General features: G+C 37.1%; 1 protein-coding gene across 1 annotated transcript in view; it reads right to left on the bottom strand.

The window, feature by feature from the left end:
• Positions 1-23827, bottom strand: part of INTS8 (integrator complex subunit 8) — a 44826-nt gene that overhangs the window by 12490 nt on the left and 8509 nt on the right. Inside the window, exons 7-16 of the mRNA XM_008689154.2 lie at positions 23709-23816; positions 22108-22263; positions 19064-19164; positions 18503-18644; positions 12561-12631; positions 12017-12192; positions 10754-10887; positions 9475-9585; positions 5541-5742; positions 1663-1784 (exon numbers count right to left, since the gene is read on the bottom strand). Of these exons, the coding sequence (XP_008687376.1) occupies positions 1663-1784; positions 5541-5742; positions 9475-9585; positions 10754-10887; positions 12017-12192; positions 12561-12631; positions 18503-18644; positions 19064-19164; positions 22108-22263; positions 23709-23816 (1323 nt within the window). The remainder of the gene's footprint in view (positions 1-1662; positions 1785-5540; positions 5743-9474; positions 9586-10753; positions 10888-12016; positions 12193-12560; positions 12632-18502; positions 18645-19063; positions 19165-22107; positions 22264-23708; positions 23817-23827) is intronic.

Below are 23827 nucleotides of genomic sequence, written 5' to 3'. Positions count from 1 at the left end.
TGACCGTTAATATCCTTCCAGACTTCCGTACGTACACGTACACATATTCCATGCCAAATTCCAAGCTTGGAAACTGCTCCAAATTATAGTATTTTCAAAACAAAGTCCCTTACTCTAGACTTCCTTCTCGGATTCCTTCTTCTTTAACAGACAAGGGAGCAAGGGGCCAACTAGGGAAGGGGACACACAAACCCTAACCAGATGAGATGATGAGAAGCCTCAGTGACTCCTCAAGGTCACCAGCTATTCTCTGTCCCTTTGGGCCAGATCAGGGGGACTGCATGAAGCAGTGAGATCACCCAGCCCAAGGTCAGGGAACTTGCAGCACGACACCCTGTGCCCTTCCACACTGCAAGCCCTCAAACATACACCTAGTCCTGCTGCGGCACCAGCTCCACAGAATACATTGTGGAGAGAAGCAAAGAGAAGCTACTGTACTGTCCTGAGCAACAAGCTAGGATCCTAAGTGGAAATATCTTGGAACAAAACGGTTCTCTCATCTGAGAGAACAATACATTTTAGGAACAATTGTAGAGAAAACAAAAAGGAGGAAAATCCTTACAAAAGAAATCAGTAAATCTTCGAAGGGTTGAAATGAAATGAGCTCAGTTTTTAAAAAGACATACATGAAATTAGGAGGAAAAAACAAATAACCAAAGACAAACATAAAAAAGTGACAAGAGTCATGTAAGGGTTCCCAGATAACCATCGATTTAAAAGACTATGTACTAAAGATGAGAGCAGATGAAGAACAAAAAGTATACAAACAATAAGGAGGAAATCTGAAAAACCAAATGTACACACAGAAAAATGTTAATCACAAAATGTTATTTTAACGATAAGACCAGAAACGGAAAAAAGCCCACTGTTTATTCAGGGCATACATAATGTTTGCACAAAACAGACGTAGTCTTAGGGAAAACTCCAGTCTTTGTGTTTTCTCCACCCAGAAACATTTCCAGTTGCACAGGACAGATATAACTAAGAAAGGAGAATAAACAACTGAGCACCAATCCACTGAAGGAATTCTTTCACTGGGGTGTAATGACATATACACTAACAAGAACCAGGCCCAAATCTAGAGGAGGAAACAGGCTCTAAAGAAGGTAAGGTGCTCAGAGGGAAAGCAGCTGGAAACGTACCTTCACAACTCCACCAGTTCACACACAGGTATGCCCCTGTATTCCAGACCTTAAAACTAGAGTTTGATTCTTTTGATCAAAGCAAGAAAAGCTAACCTCTCACTAGCTTAGGGTTATACCAAAATGTTGTCTGTTACCTAATTTTTGCTTGTGTTCTCATGAATGCAAAACTATACTTTTAATCACAAACCAACGAAATTTGTCCAATCTTCCACTGTATTATAGAAATTGGACAAATTCCCTAAGTCGTACAGATCTAAAGAAACAGGGGCACCTGGGTGGCTCCATCAGTTAAGCATCTGCTTTCAGCTCTGGTCATGATCCCAGGGGTCTGGGATCAAGCCCCGCATCGGGCTCCTTGCTCAGAGGAGAGTTTGCTTCTCCCTTTCTCTCTCCCTCTGCCTCTCCCTCTACTCATGCTCTAAGGAAATAAACCTTAAAAAAAAAAAAAAGATCTAAAGAAACAGGTACAATAATCCCAGCCTAATAATCCCTTTATTTAGATTAAAACACAAGTTACCTTTACAAACGGATTATTCTGAAGCAGAAACGCGGGAACTTGCAGGGTAAGGTATTCATTTTCCCTCCAGTTTAACATAAAAGCAACACACTCTTCCGCAATCACTTGACGAAGAGGAATATCTAAAAAGCCAAAGAAAGCAGTTAGAATTACCATCATAACACTAAAATGACAACAAAGCAAGCATGTACTAAGATTTCAGTGGAACAAATTAAAAACAACAGTTACAGATGGAAAAATTCTAACATTTTATATTTTTCTCTAGAAAGTTAAGGTTTCCCAACAGACTGCGTGGTCCCCACTACTAATCAACAGAATCATCTACTACGAATACTTTCCATGGCCAACCCCCTACTGAGGAAGTCCACAGCACCTGTCCTCCAGAAATTTGTAATTCAAACAAGCAGAGAATAAACACACAAAACAAGTATGATGGTACCATATAAACTTTTAGCATATTTAGAGCATAGAAATGGCTAAAAATATTTAAAATTATAACAAATCCGAGTAAATATACCATTTTAAATATTTCTTCTGATTAAAACGTAATAAATACTCCTCAGAAGCAAGTCCTTCACTTTCAAAAAAATATTTACTGTACCAAAAACAGTTTTAAATAAAAAGTGATAACGAAAAAAAAAATCACCCAGAATTGTTTTGGACAAAAAAAGAAAAAGAAGAACTGCTGTGTACATAATTTCCCTTGAAATATTAAATATACCTTAATATTAAATGTTGCAAATTTTCATAGCTCCAAGTATATAATATTCAGGTTTTGATGTACTTCAGCAAAAAGAAAAATCCCAGAGAATGCTAAATTACAATGTTAACTTAAAATAGGGAGAGCTATTAAACTTTTTGAGTACCTATATTTATATTTTAGTCTTTCAAAAAATGACTGCCTGTGGCTCTTAGTTTATATCTCACCTTAACCAAAAAAGGATTTGAAAGGACAAAGAGAGTTATAGGAACACAGCAAAATATACATCTGCATCATCGTCAAGAAAGAACGAAGTGAAATTAGTACCCCCGATGCATGCAGGCCATGGAGTTCTTTACGTTTTGCCAAAGGCAGATCACACAGCGTTTGGCTCTAAGGCTTCCTTTATTCACCCGGCACTCCCCAATAATATATGGATTTTAAAGATACACTAGAATCTAGGGAGAATTCTGATAGAGCCTGAAAAGCAGTGATTTGGAGATTAAACTTCTCTTTAAGCATCTGCAACGCAATTAATCATTATTTCTAAATGCAGAGTCCTATGCTGTAACAGGCACCCACAGTAGGCCTAGAATTCAATTTTGTTGAAATCCTAGGAACATAACAAAGACACGTCTCAACAGAAAGTAAGTTGTTAATACGAAGGTATTAAAAGTTGGGGAATTTCGGGGCATCTGAGTGGCTGGGTGGGTTGAGCGTCCAACTCTTGATTTCAGCTGGGGTCATGATCTCAGGGTCATGGGATCAAGCCCCGTGTTGGGCTCTATGCTCAGTGGGGAGTCTGCTTGAGATTCTCTCTCTCCCTCTGTACCCGCCCTCACTTGTGCACATGCATTCATGTGCACGTTCTAAAATAAATCTTTTTTTTTTTTTAAATAAAAGTTGGGGAATTTCTCCCAAAAGACATCACTGGTTTTAGAATAATTAACCTGTAGCCCTTATTTATAAACGGAATGGTTGGATCTGTTGTCAATTAAGATCATCTAATTCCTATTCCTGATAGTAGAACCAGGCCAATCCACCTTACACCCTCTTCTACAGAGGGCATGCATCTAATTTGATCAAAATTGGCCCAATAACATCTTTAAAAAAAAAAAAAAAGAGGGAGGAGGGGCACCTGGGTGGTACAGTCAGGTGTCTGACTCCTGATTTCAGCTCAGCTGGTAGAATTGAGCTTGTGCTGGGCTCTGCACTGGGCGTGGAGCCTGCTTTTCTTGCTCTCCTTTCTCCCTGCCCAACCCACTTCCCCATGCTCTCTCAAATGAATAAACCTTAAAAAAAAAAAAAAAAAAAAAAAGAGGGAGGAGTATTCGGCAGATGACACCTTTTGGCACCCCTCCCCCTATCCTGACCCATGGAGAGACCATCCTACCACCCTGACTCTCACAATGGCAGTGGAGTGCACCCAGATGTCAGGGCATCGAGCCAGGTGTCTGCTGAACTCAGGGCCGTTAGTCTGTAATTGAGGCTCAAAGGCAAGGCACTGCGCCCGCGCTTGTTCCTCGTAACAATAAATGACATCCTTGCCTTTCCATTTAAACACTACTTGCAACACAAACTATGGGACAAGCAGCTGAACACCCAACAAGGTAAAAATTTACATAATTTATGTGTAGCACTAGGAGTCTTGGACCAAAAACAAAACAAAACAAACTAATGTCAATTTCAAACTACTTAAAGGTCAAAAAGGTAGTACAAATAGACCTGTGCTTATTTAAAGGCATTTCCACCTATTTCAAAGAGTAAGAGCAGAGGCTTAACCAGGACTGATGGATTCAAATCACTGTTCTGTCTCTTACTGCGTGACTTTGGCCAAATTCCTTAACCCTCTGTACCTGCTTCCTGATTCATGAACAGGAATAATTAAAGTAGCTACTTCACAGAGCTGCCATGAGGACTAAATGAGCTCTGTGCCTAAAGCTCTTACATCTGACGTGCAGCTAACACTCAGCAAACGCTAAAATTTTAAAAATTCCTTTTACTTTTCATTTTAGAGAAATCATATACGCAAAATCAAACTTCCACCTTTAAAAAGAAAACACACCCAGCAGCATGTCAGTTGATAGTGCCAGTATACTACCAGTCAATTTTTCAGACATTAAAGGGCATTCACACATTAAAGCTCAAAGGTATTCTCTCAATAGAGTGCTAAAAGCTGTAATATCTGCTAGAAATCAGAATGTAATAACAAATTAATCCAAAAGACCCCAAAGGGCCAGAAGCCATTTCTGTTTTGGCACATTACTAACACCTTCCTTTATACTTCAATTTTACAGCTTTAAATGTATACAAATATGATTTAATTGTTCTAAATATTACTAAAACATGTAAAATTAAACTGCTTTAACGAAGATTTACGTACAGGGAGAATTTATATAAGTCCCTTTTCATAACATATTTACACTTACAACTGGACACGGGTCTGTCCCTAAAGTGATGGGTTCCTGACACACTGGCAGCCATTTTGATGATTTCTATGACGGTAATGAGGAATTAAATGTTCAACTTATATCTACAAGGACATTTTAATTCTTTGTTAACAGAGTATCTTAAAATTGTAATATAGTTTTGTAGTGTGTTGAACAGTGTTCCCTCAAAATTCATTTCCACCCGAGACCTGAGTTTCCTCACTTGGGAACAGGGTCTTCACAGATATACTTAGTTTAGACGAGATCACACAGAATTAGGACACACCCTAAACCCAATGACTGGTCCCTTTATGAGAAGACACACACACACACACACACAATGGGAAAGCCATGTAACAAAGGAGGCAGAGACGGGAGTGTGAAGCTACAGGCTAAGGAATGCCAAAGACTGCTGGCAGCCACTGAAGCTAGAAAAAGCCAAGAGAAGATTCTTCCCCAGAGCCTTCAGAGGATACCTTGATTTCAGATATCTCGTCTCCAAAAATGTGAGAGAATAATTTTCTGTTTTACATCATCTAGCTTGTGGTACTTTGTTATGGTGACCCCAGGAAATGAATAGTTTCCTACATGATCGTCAATGTTCTCAAGAGAACCCCGAATCTGAATTGTTTTGGGAGAGCAAGGACTTTTTTTAAGATGGAAAAAGCCAAGAAAATGTTTTTTTAAGATTCTTCCCTATGATTACTTGAGTAATGCCTTTCTGAAAGTTGGCTTTGTGAACATCTTACCAGGAAGCCTCATTTCCAGATATCCCCGCACCCTACTAATAAGATCAGAAGGAGGCCTCTCTCCTGATTGCCCCGTTCCAGCTTCATGTGTATGAATATCCAAAAGCAGCATCTCATTTAGCATGACCTGACGAAGTTTCGGTGAGAACTCTGTTACCAACTCCAAACAAGCAGCAAACAGCTGTTTGGCATGGGAAAAGTCCTACAGAAAGAAATAACAGATCACTGGATCATTTTTCCTCTGGAATAAAAAAATGTGCATCTTTATGAGTACAAAGAGAAGAATTAGTTTAAATGGTTAACCAGTGTTGTCTTGGAGAGTGAGGCTAGATTATCTTTATCATCTGTCACTGATTTATTCTGATAAATACTTAATTCTTTTATAATTAAAAAAATCCAATAAACAGAATAAAAACATGCTGTACTACTAAACAAGTTTTACATAAACTGTAAAACCAAAAAAAGCTTTCACATAACTTATATACATATCATATACACATATTCTCTATATAAGCTATACATATCATAACACACACATATATACACATACACAAATTATACATGTCACTGTATACACAGAATGCATATGGATTCTATGACAAGTACTCTACTATACTTAGGCTATTCAGAATTGGGTCTTACACTGTTAACAAGGTTTCACACTCTAAAATCTTTGTACACGACCTTACTAGTTCACATAATTGGCTAATAAATAAATTCACTACAATCCAACCCTTTTCTTACATATCTGCTTCTAATTTTTTCAAAGAGTAGTCTTCATTCGTTCATTCTTTCTCTCCTCCCACGTGCCTCCCTGACTTCTACAATCTGGCTCCTACCCCCATCACGACGAAAAAAATAGTTCTCACTAAACAAAGATCTTCTAATTGTGCAAGCTACTGAACACTTTTTAGTTATCTTACAGGACTTAAGGGCCGCATCCTGGTGCTGCCTACTCCCTTATTCTTGACAGTCTCTCTCTCCCCTTGGCTATCATGACTCCACCTCTGTTTGGTCCTCGTACTCATCATGCCACTGTTTCTTGGACCCAATGCTGGATCCCCTAGATCCTGTATACTCTTCCTGGATGATCTCTGAGGCCTCCTAAATCTGTATCTCTAGCCCAGACCATTCCCCAAGCTTCAGGCTGTTTCCAATTACAGGCCCAAATTAACCACTGTAAAAATGAATAATCCTTCAAAAATGTTTTTCTGCATAATCACTTGCTGGCATCCAAAGCAGAAAGCTGAGCATTGTTCTCCATTCTTTTCTCCCTCTTGCCTTCCACAGCACATCAGTAAGCAATCAATTCTAGATTTTAGCTCCTAAATGTTTCCCTCGGTTCTCTCCTATCCTTTCTAACCTGTGTGCCACTTACCAGCTGTGTGACCTTAGACAATACCTTTGACACTGATTTCTCACCTATAAAACTGAGCTAACACCTTCTACACAGTGGGTGTGTGTGTGTGTGTGTGTGTGTGTGTGTGTGTGGAGAATAAGAATAAATATATATGAAACCTGCAGAAGAGACTCCATGCCCAATAAATGTTAGTTATTTCAGGGGTGGAAAGAGAAAAGCTGCCAATGACATGCCCCCTATTATAAACTTTCCAACAGCTCCACAACTGTCTAGGGCTGTATGGTCCAATATGGTAGCCACTAGCTATACGTGGCTACTGAGCATGTGAACTGTGACCAGTCCAAATTGGGAAGTGTTTTAAGTGTAAAATAACAGATTTTGAGTGAAGACCTAGCACACGCATTTAAAAAAAAAAAAAAAAAAAAAGGAAGAAAGAAATCTCAATTTTTATATTGCTTATTTGTTGAAACGATAGTTTAGATATACTGGGTTAAAATGTATTAAAATCACTTTTGTACTTCTTTTGGTATTTCTAAAAATGTGCTACTGGAAAATCATAAATTACATATGTGGTTTGCATTTTATTTCCATTGGAAGTGTCGGTCTAGAAACAGTTCTCAAACTTTAGCATGCATCAGAATTACCAGATGGGCTTATTAAAACAGACTGCTCGACCCTCTCCGAAGTTCCTGATTCAGTAGGTCTAGGCTGAGACCCAACATTTTGCATTTCTACCAAGTTCCCAAATGTGGCCAATGCTGCTGGTGTGGCAATCACACTTTGAGGACCTCTGGTTTACAGCACTATCTACAAAAGGTTCTTTGCTTACTATCCTCTTAAAAACAGCTTTACATAAAAATTCATATCAGGAAGTGAATATTTAAGCTTAGAAATTTTTTTTGGAAGAGTTTAAGGAGATGCTACAGTGTAGTATAAATACAAACTTTTTGAATAATGAATTACAATATATTTTATTTTAAAACATACATGCAGTTAGGGATAAATCTAACAAAATACATGTAAGACTTGCACACTAAAAATTATAGAACTTGATGAGATAAAGATATAAATAAACGGAGACCTAAGAAAACGAAGACATATTAAGTTCATGGATTAAAAGACATAATATTGCCATCAATTTCAATTGTCCCCTGATTTAGAGATTCATTGCAATCTGAATCAAAATCCCAGCAAGCTTTTTTTTTTTTTTTTTTTTTTTAAGTAAACACTGAAAAGCTGATTTTAACATTTATATTAAAAAGCAAAGGGGAGGGGTACCTGGCGGGCTCAGTACAGCATGTGACTCTTGATCTCAGGGTCATTTGAGCCTCACACTGGGTGTAGAGATTACTTAAAAATCTTAAAAATAAGTAAATAAATAAAAAGCAAAGGCGGGGGGGGGGGAGGAGCACCTGGCTGGTCCAGTCAATACAGCATGCAACTCTTGATCTTGGAGTGGAAAATTCAAGCCCCACATTGGGCATACAGTTTACTTAAATCCTTCTAAAAAATAAAATAAGCAAAGGACCTAAGATAGCCAAAATCACTGTGAAGTACAATAAAACTGGAGGACTTGACAGCACTTGGTTTCAAAACTTACTATAAAGCTCAAGTATGGCTCCTCTCCCATCTTTTTAAAGTAAGCTGGAAAAGGACAATTGTGAAAAGAGAAAGGAATGTGAACAGAAAACATCAAGAGATGGGAACTGTAACAGTATTTTCAGGCAGATCGATTTTAAGGAAAGAGAAGAAAAGCTGGGAACTGCTTCCCTTAAAACGAGGGTCTACATGCTGGACTTCTAGCTAGAAGACTGCTGGTCTAGAAAAACCAACCACCTTAACAAAGCTCACGGAGTCTGTACGTTACGCATCTACCTTCCCCCTCCAGCCTCATCATGGCCTCCCCTTACATACCAAATGGCAGTCTAACATCAGCTTACTGCTTCCAGGCCCCAGGTATACCATCCTTTTACTTATCTTTGATCTTTTCCACAGGATGCCATCCTTTCTACCTCGATAGCTTATTCACGCCTCCAGGCTTAGCTCAGGATTTCTGCCTGAACTAAATTTGGAAATGCCAACTTTAACCTGCCTACAGAATTTTCTGTACTACTACTTGCACAATTATACCATCTTGTATCATTTAACATTTCACTTCTGTCTCGACTTCCCCAATAGATTACAAACTCCTTATGTAAAACAAACTACAAAAGTAATTTTAAGGTATCTGGAACACAATTTTACTAAATGAACCCTAAAAGACATAATAATTTTTCATGGTCTCTGTATTTTTTAAAAGGAATGGAGCTGTATCCATATATCCAAGACCACTTTGGTTCAGTTATGAGGGTAAAGAAAAAAGAACTACAACACCTTTTAAAATGTACTTTTAGAGGGGGGGAAAATAACCTTTTTAGGCCTAGAACTATATTTTAAGATCAAGAAAATATGGGAAATTCTGATTCCTGGGTTTTATGATAAAATTAATAAAGCATTTTTGTTTTTGTTTTTTTAGGTCAGACCCTGAATATAAAGCATATTCTTAACCAGTAGCTACTGTACACTTTTACTCACCTTAACAGTACTGCAGTGTAAACCTTTAGCCAGGAGAATGTAAACCAAATCTCTTGTTAAATTGTCTTTAATGCCCAGGATAACCCCACTATACACAGAAGGTACTTCCCACTAGAAGAGATAAAAATATGTAAATACACACACACACACACACACACACACCCACACCCACCCAAATCTAACGGAAAAAAGCCAAATCTGGGAAGAATCTTTCAATAATCTTCAATCGAGGGCTTTAAAAAGTCCTGCAAGGGTCACTTTTGTAGGGAAAGGAAAAGGACAGCCATAATGAAATGTTCATCAAAATGAACATATTCACTATAAGCCATTAATAAATTAAATGGATTGGAGCTTTCTAAAGGATAATCTATAGGAAAAAAAGCCCTAGGAGTATATGTATTAATTTATGTGATCCTCGCCAAAATACTATGAAGTAGGTACTATTATCCTCATTTTACAGATAAGAAAAATGGAACACACAAATGTCAGATAACTTGCCCAAGAATGATTACACAGCTAGTGAGTATAGAGACTGGGATTCGAACTCACGCAGTCAGATCAGAACCCCCTCTTTACTATGGTATACTTCCTCATCTATAAAACTGAGCACTAATAATAACATTAACAATAATGGAGCCCAACACGAATGTCCAGAGAAATTTTCCATTTCACTGAGCTTACATGTTCAAAGCCCATAAAACATACACAAATTTCTGGCTGCTTTTTTACTATATTTTCACCAGAGAAGTATGCAGTGAGTTAGAAGAACTGCCATACTATTTTAATTTCTCCCATCTATGTGCTATTTCCCTTTTATCTTTAGCTACATTCCACTGAAATGGTGTTCTAAAAGTAATTTTCATGTGCACTTTGCATGCAGGAAAGCTTTTAAATAGATAACCTCAGAAACAGGTAAATCCATTCATTTTTAAATGAACACATAAAGCCAAAAATGTCCTACAAAGTTTTAATGAAATTAGTTCCAACCTTCAGGCTTTAGACTTCAAGAGGATATTAATAAAAAGAAAAATACTCTATAAGCACATGGCAAGTAGCTACAGGCTGCAGAAAGAATATTCCTTATACATATACCTACAGCTTTATTTAAAATATACGGAGATGCTTTGACAATAAACAGGACATAAACTTATTTTTAGAGGTTATGGAGACTCTCCCCCCACTCCTGTGCATACACTCTAATAAATAAAAATTTTTAAAATAAATTACATCAGAAAATAAGTGTAATTTTCTTATCTGTTCTTGACAAAGGGTTTCTAACCTTGTTAGACACTGTCCAGAACTGACGCTCTGAAGTCATACCATGTAATTCGATTAAAATCTGTCGAATCCTCCAGGGATCCACTGACAATATCAGCTGATGCTCCAACTGACCAATGTTGACACTTGCTGAAGCTAAGAAAGAAGAGATTTCCATTTTACTAATGACTTAATTCAAAGAAATCCTTAATCCTACAAATGTGAGAATGATAATTTGTTGAGAGATTGTATATGTTTGTTAAGTATTATAAGTGAGAAACAGCTCTCATCTTCAGAACTCATTCAACATAATGTAAATTACATATTAATTTTATCCTCATACAGAAAACCTAAGAGTTTGTATTAAGTCTGCATTTAATAAATAAATAGAATGAAAATATAAACAAAGATAAAAACCAGTAACTGGTTCACAGAAAGAACTAGGTGGGATATATGGAAAAAATTTATGCAGACAGTCTCCTACTTTCAAACATAATGTGTTAATAAAGGTATGTGTAAATATATTTTTGTTTTAATAAACACTAAAAATGTGTTTAAAGGGAGAGGAAGAGAAGGTGGAGACACTGCCTTCCCAGAAAACCAAGATCATTAAAATCCCTAATTACAACTCGACTTTCAGATGTAGTCTTCATTAATCCATTCCCAGCATTTTAGGTATTAATGTCATTTTCCTAGTGAGGTTCAAAGCAGCTACAATTTTGTTTTTATTAAACCAAGTGAATTCTTTCTCACCTATATTAAGCTTTAAAGCTTGTTTCTTATTAATGAAGAGCACTGTATTTTCTACTTGCATTCATAAAATAAAAGCAAAAAATGGAAGAAAATCGTCAAATAAATAAGGCAAAAAGAGCAATGTTGCCAAAGAGGAATGCTTAGCCAGCAGATAGCATCACACAGTGCTGTAGGCTGAAATGCAGGAGAACCTGTACTTTTTGTGAGTCTCAGGACCCTTTACCACTCCCCACCCAGCTCTTATTTTTACCTCCAAGAACACAGCAGCAGCAGCAGAATCACCTTGGTCTACTTCCCCAGCTAGAATCTTGTATGTAACTAGGCCTCAATCTCCATTAACCACAGACTCAGCAGAGTTCGGCACTTAATGCTTAGACAGAAATACGACTACAGAAGACTGGTAAATTTCTAATTAATTACTGACAAATATAAGTTAAAACAAGTGAGAGGGCATCCTCAAATACACTGAGGGGCAGATATAATAGAGGGGCAAAATGTGCCAACATTTTCGCTAGCAGACTAGAGAGCTAACCTGGGATATCATAAAATGAAGTTACAGGTTTAATGCACAGATTTACTCTAGGGGATCTCTTCCTCATCTGATCAACAAGTAGCTTTCGTTCTTCATCTTTCAACAATGTAATGAAAAGCTCATGTGAAGAAATCATGAAAACATACTGCAGATCTTCCAACCCCAGACACACATTCCTAGATCAGTAAAAATATTATAAAACAAAAAAAGTTTATAATTTAGTTTGGGAAAAACAATCATATTAACCAATCTTTATTAATAAACCATTTAACAAGCTACCACTTCATAAACTGTATAATATTTGAAATAGATTTTAAAAATTTTTTGGTCCTTATTTAAAATTGTGATGTCAATGTCAAAATATACAAAAAGAGTAACTAATATAAATCCTAAGTTTTGTGTTACTACACAAATCTGAACTCAACTGGCTCTCAAATGACCGCCTGGTTATAAGACATGCAGGATAAATACAAAAAGTAATGAAAGTTATCTTTCTCATAGGACTAACCTGAAAGTTAAAGGGGGGAAAAAAAAAGGCACTTACTTTAGAAAAGCAGCCATGTTTCCTTTCAAAGAATCTGAAGCTTTTTCTAAATTTATTGATCTTGAACATACCTAGGAATTTGAGTAATTTTTATTTGAATATTGGCACTTTAAAAAGCATACCCTACAGTTTGCAGTTTACATTTAGGAACAACCACATTCTCCTTCTTCAGACACTTATCAATAACAGATTTACCTAATTTAAAAGATGAGACTGAGTAAGAATCATTACTGGGAGAGGGAGTGGAATGTGATCATTTCAACAACTGCTGGTATTTATATGAAATAAAGAATAACCTACCTAGCATGGTACAGAGTTTTCCCAGAATGCATAAAGTACATTAACCAATTTTATGAGGTGATAAACTCTACAGCAGCTCCGGTCAGAAAAGTGAAAGAAGATTCATCTGAGATAGCTGCATGATCAGTAAAAGCTAAAGTATATAGAACCAACGATTAAGAAGGTAACCAAGGTTTTAAAAATACACAGTGAAATTAAAGAACAAAAACTAGTTGTGGAAATGTTAGTTACCTACAAATAACAGTCTCATAATATTCTGAGTTTATTCATCAGATTAAGATTTCTCCCATAGATAACTTACAAGAAACCAAAATAAAGCAATCAGTATAAAAGTCCCTAACCTATGGAAATTGTCAAATATTCCCTAATATGTTAACAAAAAATACAGAATGTTCATAGCAGCATTACTCATAATAGCCAAGAACTGGAATATCCCTAAAGTCCATCAACTGATAGACACACAAAATCAACTATATCCATTCAATGGAGTACTATTCAGCCACAAAAAATAATGAAGCACTGATATTTGCTACAATATGGATGAACCTTGAAGACATTTAGTAAAGAAGTCAGTTAAGGGGCGCCTGGGTGGCGCAGTCATTAAGCGTCTGCCTTCAGCTCAGGGCGTGATCCCGGTGTTCTGGGATCGAGCCCCGCATCAGGCTCCTCCGCTAGGAGTCTGCTTCTTCCTCTCCCACTCCCCCTGCTTGTGTTCCCTCTCTCGCTGGCTGTCTTTCTCTGTCAAATAAATAAATAAAATCTAAAAAAAAAAAAGTCAGTTAAAATAAAAACAAACCACAAAGGGGCGCCTGGGTGGCTCAGTCGTTTAGGTGTATGATTCTTGGTTTTGGCTCAGGTCATGATCTGGGGTCCTGGGATAGGGCCCCTGTGCTGGGCTCTGCACTCAGTGTGGAGTCTGCTTGGGATTTTCTCCCTCTCTCTGCCCCTACCCCACTCACTCTCTCTCTAAAATGAATCTAAAAAAAAAAAAAAAAAAAAAAAAAAGGACCACACATTATTTTCCTTCATATGAAATGCCCAGAAGAGACAAATCCAAAGTTAAAATTAGATTAGTAGTTGCCCAGGGTTAAGGGGATTGAGGGAAAATGAGGGAGGACTACTAATGGGTAAGTTTTGTTGTGGGGTAGAAGAGGGAGGATGAAAAATTCTAAAACTGACTGGAGGTAGTAGTTGCACAAAATCTATGAACATACTTTAAAAAATCACTGGATTGTACACTTTAAATGGGTGAATCGTACGATATGCGATTATACCTCAATAAAGCTGTTATTAAGGGGGGGATGAGCACCTGGGTGGTGCAGTTGGTTAAGTGTCCGACTCTTGATTTAGGTTCAGGTCATAATCTCAAGATTGTGAGATCGAGCCCCACATCAGGCTCCAAGCTGGGTGTGGAGCCTGCTTAAGATGCTCTCCTACCTCTCTCCCTCCCTCTCTAAAAAAGAAATATCATAATTCTTCGAGTACCATGCTCAGAAACAGCATTGTAAAAGTACTATGTTCAGATGAATAGATTATCAGCATACAGCACATCTGAACATCTTGATGTACAAAACACTTCCATCATACTAATTTTGCTCCACACTATAAACAGTAACGATCTTATAATAAGTAATACCTGAATATGCTTTCACGATAGCTTATTCATACATAGTGATGCATTGTACACGTGTCATGAAACTTAGGGAATAGGTGTTAACTTCTGATAAGCAATATAACAAATGTGTTAATTAAGCTCAATTCTTAAAACCTATTTGGCTCAATTCTTAAAACAATTAAAACATGAAATAGGGGACATCTCTATAAATACTGTAAACATTTTTTAAAGATTTTATTTATTTGAGAGAGCCCGAGCGGAGGGGGTGGAGGGTGTATGTTGAGGGCAGGGGTAGTGGGAGAGGCAGACTTCCCACATGAGCAGGGAGCCCAACATGGGGCGCAACCCCAGGACTCTGAGATCACGACCTGAGCCAAAGGCAGATGTTTAACCAACTGAGCCACCCAGGCACCCCAATGCTGTAAACATTAAAACTTAATAAACTTAAAAAAGTAGGTGAAGTGGGGGTGCCTGGGTAGCTCAGTTGGTTGAGCGTCTGACTCTTGATCATAGGCTCAGGTCTTGATTTCAGGGTTTTGAGTTCAAGCCCTGCATCAGGCTCCAGGCTGCGCATGGAGCCTACTTCAAAAAATAAATTCTTAGAAAATAACCTCCTAAAAATAACAGGAAAAATAGACTACCCCTATCCACCGATGAAAATGAAGCAATGCCAGAGATCTTCCCTGACACAAAAAATCTCCAGGCCCAAATATTTCATTGGTAAGGTCTACCAAACAAAGAAGCAATGAATTTGTTTTTATGGGAACTTTTCCAGGCAAGGAAAAAAGATACCCCAATTTCTGTATGAGGTAAGCATGACCTTGGTACCAAAATCAAAAGGTAGGACATGAAAAAAAAATTGATGTATCAATCTCATACACGAATGTAAAAGACCTTAAAATATTATCAAACTAAATCCTGCAATATATATTTTAAAAAGATAACATATACCTAAAACTAATACAATGCTGTATGTCAATTATATCTCAAAAAAAAGTCATGACTTAGCTGAGTTTACTACAAACAAGTCAAGGTAGTTTAACACTTAAAATTAACATATTTCTGCAGCCACTGCAGAAGACAGGATGGAGATTCCTCAAAAAGTACAAAACCGAACTACCACGTAATCCAGTAATTACACTCCTGGGTATTTACCCAAAGAATACAAAAACACTAATTCGAAAGTATATATGCACCCCCATGTTTACTTCAGCATTATTCACAATAGCCAAACTATGGAAGCAGCCCAAATGTCCACTGATAGATGAATGGATAAAGAAGATGTGTATATATACAACAGAATATTGCTCAGCTATAATAAAGAATGAAATCTTGCCATTTGCAACAATGTGGATAGAATGAAGTATTATGCTAAGCAAAATAAGTCAGTCAGAGAAAGATAAATACCATGTAATTTCACTCATATGTGGAACTCAACAAATGAACGAGAGAAAGAGACAAACCAGACTCTTAACTACGGAGAATATCTAGGTCTAGACTACCAGAGGGGAGGTGGGGGGGGATGGATGAAAAAAAAGGGGATTAACAGTACATTTATCTTGAAGAGCACTGAATAATACACGGAATTTTGAATCACAATATTGTACGCCTGAAACGAATATAACACTGTATGTTAACTGGAATTAAAATTTTTAAAAATTTAGAGCGTCTAGGTGGCTCAGCTGGTTAAGTGTCTGCCTTTGGTTCAGATCATGATCCCAGGATCCTGGGCGTGTCTTGGGCGCCCTGCTCAGCAAGGAGCCTGCTTCTCCCTCTCCCTCTGCTTGCTGCTCCCCCTGCTTGTGCTCTCTGTCAAATAAAAAATATCTTGAAATTTTTTATTTTAAAAATTAATGTATTTCACCAGACACTGGAAGTGAAAAATTAAATTACAAGAGCATCGTAACAAACAGAAAGCATTTAATAAAATCTAAAAATCATTCATGATAAAAAGAGACAAAGTACAACATTCACTCACGATAAAAACCCTCAAAGTCGTTTAGAGGGAATATACCTCAACATATTAAAGGCCATATATGAAAACCCACAGCTTAACATCATCCTCAATGGGGAAAAACTCAGAGCCTTTCCCCTAAGGTCAGGAACATGACAAGGACGTCCACGCTCACCACTTTTATTCCTCACAGTACTGGAAATCCTAGCCACAGCAATCAGACAACAAAAAGAATAAAAGGCATCAAACTGGTAAGGAAGTAAAACTTTCACTATTTGCAGAGGACATGATACCATATATATAAAACCCGAAAGACTCCACCAAAAAACTGTTAGAAGTGATAAACCAATTCAGTAAACTTAAGTAAAGGAGCAGGATACAAAAATCCACAGAAATTTGTTGCATTTCTATACTTCAATAATGAAGCACAAGAAAAATTAAGAAAACAATCCCATTTACAACTACACCAAAAATATTAAGACATCTAGGAGAATAAACTTAACCAAAAAGGTGAAAGACCTGTACTCTAAAAACTATAAAACACTGATGAAAGAAATTGAAGAGGACACAAAGAAATGGAAAGAAATGTTCATGGATTAGAAAAACAAGTATTGTTAAAATGTCTATACTACCCAAAGCAATCTACGCATTAAATGCAATTCCTATCAAAACACCAATAGCATTTTTCATACAGCTAGAATAAACAATCCTAAAATTTGTATGGAACCACAAAAAACCCTGAAAGCCAAAGCAGTCTCGAAAAAGAAAAGCAAGGCTAGAGGCATCAAAATTCCAGATTTCAACTTCTATTACAAAGCTATAGTAATCAAAACAGTATGGTAGTGGCACAAAAATAGACACATTAATGGAACAGAACAGAAAGCCTAGAAATCAACCCCAAATTATATGGTCAATTAATCTCTGACAAAGCAGGCAAGACTATCCAATGGGGAAAAAGACAATCTCTTCAACAAATGGTGTTGGAAAAACTGGACAGCAACATGCAGAAGAATGAAACTGGACCACTACTGTATACCATACAAAAATTAACTCAAAATGGATAAAGGCTTGAATATAAGACCTGAAACCATAAAACTAGAAGAAAACATAGGTGGTAAGCTTTTCGACCTCAGTCTTAATGATTTTTTTTTTTTTTTTTTTTTTGGAGCTGAATCCAAAGGCAAGGGCAACAAAGCAAAACAAAAACAAATGTGACTACATCTGCTTCTGCATAGCAAAGAAAGCCATCAACAAAATGAAAAGGTAGAAAATAGTTGCAAATCACATATCCACTAAGGGGTTAACATAGCAATGAAAAAATCAACTATAAATGCATATAACTTGGGGAAAAATATGATAAACATATTTAGTGAAGGAAAATAAATACATTTTGTATGATTTCATTTCTATAAAGTTCAAAACAGGCAAATTAAAGAATATTCCTTAGGATGCATAAAAGGAGAACATAAATATATTCTTTAGGGTACATAAAAAACTGTACAGAAAAGCAAAAAAAGATTATCACAAAAGGCAGGACAGTGGTTTCCTCAAGGGGATATGGAGAGAGTTTGGTAAAGGGCATAAAAAGGACTTCTAAAGTGTTGGCAACCTTGTATTTTTGGAGCTAGGTGGTATTAATTGTGCTTTATGTATTTCTCTCAATGTGTGTTACATTAAGACAGTTAAAGAGGTAGAAAGAGCCAACACACAGATTCAGGAGCTCACAGGAGTGGTTAGAGTTATGATTTGGGAATGTTTAGTCAACAGGTGACTGAAGCTTTAAATTAAAATTAAAAAATGGAATGAGAAGATGAGTGAGCCAAAAACAAAATGACTGTAAACAGAAACACTAAAGGGAGAGCAAAAGAGACACTGATGAAGGACCAAGGGAAACCCAGTAATGGAGAACCAGCAAAGAGCTCTAGCAGAAGATAAGGTCAGAGAGTGCTGTCAGGAGTAGCCAACACTGGCAAGTCAGACGGAGAGAGAAAAGAGGGCACTGGATTAGCCAACCAAGAGATCACTGGTAAGTTTACAGCAAAATTATACACCAAAAAGGGAAAAATGTCTTACCTCAAGAAGAAAGTCTATTTTCTCTTTATTAGGTCTAAGAAATAGCTGGTTAAATTGAACACTAATCGCTCTACCTTCCAGTATATCACGGACTGTGTTACAGGCACAGACTTTAAAACAGATTTCATCTAGAGCTTCATTTCTGTAGAATACAAAAGTAGATCCACTAATACATTCTTTTTAATAAAAGAAAGGTATATATTACAAAACCAAATTCACAAGAATGAGTTATTTATCCTTGAGAGGTAAGATTTTAGGTTATTCAGGCACATGTCAAGGGTGGGGACAGAGAAGAACAGAGAAGTTTTAAATCTCTCAAGGGATGATTTAGTTACAGCTTAGGTAACAGAACCAAATTGTGCTGGTTTTTCCCAAGTGCTTTTAAAATGGATTAGATGAACATTAAAATGGCTTCTCTGGCTGTGTTAATTTCCCATTTACTAATAAACGTGAAATTATTGTCACAGACTTACAGGTAATTTGGAGGTATATTTTTGATAAACCCAAAATGCACTTGCTCTTTTATCCAAAAATAAGAAAGTAATTCTTCAATTTACTTACCCCTGTTGAGCTTTCTGGAAGAGTTCCCTTAGTACTGACTGCCGGAACTGGACAGGTAAACTGAAGTTTAAGTTATCTTCAATGAAAATCTTTACTACGTCCTAGAACACAGACATAAAATTGCATCCAGTTCAAAAATCATGGCAAAGTTTCTTTACTTTAAAAGTCTTTCCAAAAAGGGGGAAAAAAAAGTCTTTCTATAATAGAAAATATATACTGAAGAAAATCACGAAAATACCTTTCTAGGAAAATCTTTCCTAAAACTTTAACATTAGATTGAAGATAAAAACAGACACCCAACCCCTCCTTTTCAAACTGAAGATCATGGACCAAAAATGAGAGGTGAAGGAAGACTCAATCAATAAGAAGCAATTCAGGTATATTATCAGAACTTGTAAAAACTCAGGGCGCCTGGGTGGCTCAGGTCACGATCCTGGGGGTCCTATGATCAAGCCCTGCTCGTGGGGAGTCTGCTTCTCCCTCTCCCTCTGTCCTTGCTCACTCACTTTCTCTGCAAATTTTTTAAAAATCTTAAAAAAAAAAAAGTTGTAAAAATTCTTCTCATCCACTTTAAACACAGGTTCATACAACAAACTTTTAAAAATACTAAAACAGTTAAATAACTCAGCTGGAAAAAGCATGCAAAGAAACAATTACAATAAATTTAAATGGTTTAAAATATAATAGCTAGTGAGTGACAGAAAATATTCGTTATCATTCCATACAGACTTTGTCTCGAGACGGCTCTTTATCAAATCAAGCCATGTAAGAGGAGGAGAAAGCAGCGACAAAGTAGGGAGACAGGGAAGAGGATTTCCAGAAACATTTAATCAGCTGCCAGTACAAAAGTACTGACGAAAGTGGTTTCATAACTACAGAGCAAGCACTGTTTCACCCCCATAGCAGAACATGAACAGGCTAGGCCTACACACGGGCAAGACAGCCTCTTCTCACATGTGAGAAGACACATTTGTTACAGCTGTTCAAATAACTACATTCATTCATTCCCTGGGAGTGGGGGGCAGAGGGAGAGAGAGAACTCCAAGTAGGCTCACCCCAGTGCACAGAGTTGGAACACGGCTCAGATCTCATACAAGCCCAAGATCATGACCTGAGCCAAAATCAAGAGTTGGACACTTAACTGACTGAGCCACCCAGGCGCCATCAAATAACTACTTGATCAGCACAAAAAAAATACAGTTTATATAAACAGACCCGATTTTTAAAAACAGGCTAACAGTTAGAATGGCAAAAATAGACAAGGCAAGAAACAACAATTGTTGGAGAGGATGTGGAGAAAGGGGATCCCTCCTACATTGTTGGTGGGAATGCAAGTTGGTACAGCCACTCTGGAAAACAGTGTGGAGGTCCCTTAAAAAGTTAAAAATTGAGCTACCCTATGATCCAGCCATTGCACTACTGGGTATTTACCCCAAAGATACAGACGTAGTGAAGAGAAGGGCCATATGCACCCCAATGTTCATAGCAGCAATGTCCACAATAGCTAAATCGTGGAAGGAGCCGAGATGCCCTTCAACAGATGACTGGATTAAGAAGTTGTGGTCCATATATACAATGGAATATTACTCAGCTATCAGAAAGAACGAGTTCTCAACATTTGCTACAACATGGACAGCACTGGAGGAGATAATGCTAAGTGAAATAAGTCAAGCAGAGAAAGACAAATATCATAGGATTTCTCTCATCTATGGAACATAAGAACTAGGTTGATCGGTAGGGGAAGAAAGGGATAAAGAAAGGGGGGGTAATCAGAAGGGGGAATGAAACATGAGAGACTATGGACTATGAGAAACAAACTGAGGACTTCAGCGGGGAGGGGGGTGGGGGAATGGGATAGACCGGTGATGGGTAGTAAGGAGGGCACGTATTGCATGGTGCACTGGGTGTTATACACAACTAATGAATCATCAAGCCTTACATCGGAAACCGGGGATGTACTGTATGGTGACTAACATAATAAAAAATCATTTAAAAAAAAAAATAAAATAAAAACAGGCTAAATATGATTTCTACGATACTCCTGTATATATAACTGTAGTGATAAATTTCAGAGTTGCAATAAAATTGTGATTTTCCTCTTCCTGGCTACTCATTATAATACCTTCTGATTTATAAATATTGGCTCTTCATTATATTCCCAGTTAACATATGCCTATCCATGAGTAATATTTCTAAAGTCTTGTTTACATAAGTTTACCACTCCAGAGAGCTTCTTAAAAGATTCTGTATCTTAACCATAACTGATGCCCACCCTCCATAAGCCTGTATTAGGGATATATAACTAAAAGATGTTTAAATAAATTCATCTGTATCTAATCTGTCTTTAACAAAGTTTAGTTTTCTTCCCTAAGGCAAAGCAGAATTTGAAAGGCGGGCAGAAGTAGGGGAGGAAATACTATCCCCTCTCTTCTATTTTGTTGGGGGGAGGGAATCGATTCTATTTAAGAGTGAACTAAAAAGCGTGGCTAAGGGGCTCCTGGGTGGCTCAGTCTTAAGCATCTGCCTTCAGCTCAGGTCATGATCCCAGGGTCCTGGGATCGAGCCCCGTGTTGGGCTCCCTGATGTGGGGAGCCTACCAACACCACTTTGCTCACTTCTTCAGTCTTAATATTTGCAATGGCTAACAAGGCCGGGCTTAGGTCATAATTCTAAGTCAGACACAAAAGGCTCCACAAAACTAACAATTCTCTACCTTTAACTTTAAAAATTAAGAGTTCCACTTACAGATTTTTTTAAAGAATTTACTTAACATGGGCAAATTCTATACCTTCAAGAAAGGATATTATCAAAACAAGTCAACATCTGTGTAGTGCACTGCTTAGTTTATAAACTGTAACTTCTCACTCGATTCTCATAGGGAGCCTATGAAATGAGTTAATTCTTACCACCATTTTAGAGGCCAATCTGTTTTACTTGCCCCTACTCACACAACTGGTAAATGGTGGTGCCAGAATTTGAACTCAGTTCTATGAGCTTTCCAAAGCTTTTCCACTGCCCTATTACTTCCCCATCCTACATCTTACCTGATAGTTGCCAGATCTCAAACAAATATGGACTTGACTATATGGAGTTAATTGTTGAGACGTACTATCAGAAGAAGGTACAAGAACATCACACGCTTGACAATAGCCCGCTAACCGCTTCTCATCTATGGTACAATGAAGAGATAATGAACCTATCTGTAAAGTAAGAAGTATACATCATTATCCATCAATGTAACAGAAACAACAGTCTAGTACCCACTCAATGCATTTTAACATTACAAGAAAACATAATGGAAAGTTCAGAGCTGGAGAAACCATAAAAAACAAAAAGGTGAAAAGTTTAGAGCACAGGTTAGCAAACTGTTGTTCACAGGCCAAATCTGGCCTATGGCCAATTTCTGTAGAGCCCTTGAGCGACATTTAAGGATGTAAAAGGAAAACAGCAACAACAAAACCACACACTACAACAAATGAGTATATGCAACATAAACTGAATATAGCCCACAAAACCTAAAATATCTAGTATTTGGCCTTTTACAAAAGTTTGCTGTCTCCTGGTTTAGTTTTCAGGCCAACATACAAAAGGTAGACATCACCAGTACTCTAAGTAGATATGATATTTAAGACATTAAAACAAAGAGCAAATACTGTTAAAAACAACCTTAAGATATTTAAAAATACATAAGAGGAGAACGAATCTGATGAGATGCCCGGACAAAGTAAAATGCGGATTCCCAATAGGTCTAGAACAGATTTAAAGTAAATCTCTTTGTGCTCTCTCGTTCTTTCCACTTCAAATAAATAAAATCTTAAAAAAAAAAAAAGGTAAATCTCTTGAACGTTTCATCTATTTCTCTGATGAGGAGACTGAAAGGGGAATTTTTCTAGGCACCAAGCACATAGAAACCTAGTCATATACTTTAGAATTCAGTTGCCCGAATCATAAAAATAAAAATGCAAGTAATAAACATATGAAAAAGTTCACCCTAAGAATTAAGGAAATGCAAATGTTTCAAAGTTACTGTTATTTCACCCAACCAAATTAGCAATTGGAGGGGGGAGAAAAAAGGAAAAACACCTCGCAGTGCAGATCAGCGTACCCTGAGAGAAATGTACCTGGAAAGCAACTTGGTTTTATGTTTTATAGCCTTTACAAAATTAATAATCATTGACATGATAATTCTACTTGTAGGAATTTAACTTGAAAGTATCTAAAACCAAGCAAAAACTTATGCTTGGAGATGGAAATATCACAGTTTTACAATAAATAAAAACAACAAACATAAATGCCCAAATATTAGGGAAATGAAGGAAATCACGGTACATCTATACAGCAGAAGAGAACGCATTTAAACGTCTATCCAAAGATTGAAGCATGGTAACAATATAGTAAATATAGTTAGTGTAAGCTCATCTGTATAAAAACAAAGAATGAAAATAGGAAGAAAATAAGCTAACATGACAAAAGGGGTAATTTCTAAGCAGTAGTATTACAGATTTTCAAAATGTTTTCAGTATTTTTTAAAACTCACCAAATGTACTACAATGAACACTTGTGTTTATTATCACCAGAAAAACTAAAGCCAAAAAATATATAAGCCTTTAAAGGACTATTATGTGCCTGTTATCACTATACTTACCTCTGCAATTAGTTCTTTGGTTCTAAAAAACTTTTCTCTGGCATGTTCATAGACAGCTGAATTTGTAGAGCCCTGCTGGAAGTATGCGGCACCCAAATCGTAACACACCTAAAATGGTA

This window comes from Ursus maritimus, unplaced genomic scaffold (assembly GCF_017311325.1).
Source record: "Ursus maritimus isolate PB19 unplaced genomic scaffold, ASM1731132v1 scaffold_9, whole genome shotgun sequence".
Lineage (NCBI taxonomy): Eukaryota > Metazoa > Chordata > Mammalia > Carnivora > Ursidae > Ursus > Ursus maritimus.
The sequence above is the reverse complement of the archived record's forward strand: the minus strand, read 5'-3'. Positions and strand labels throughout refer to the sequence as shown.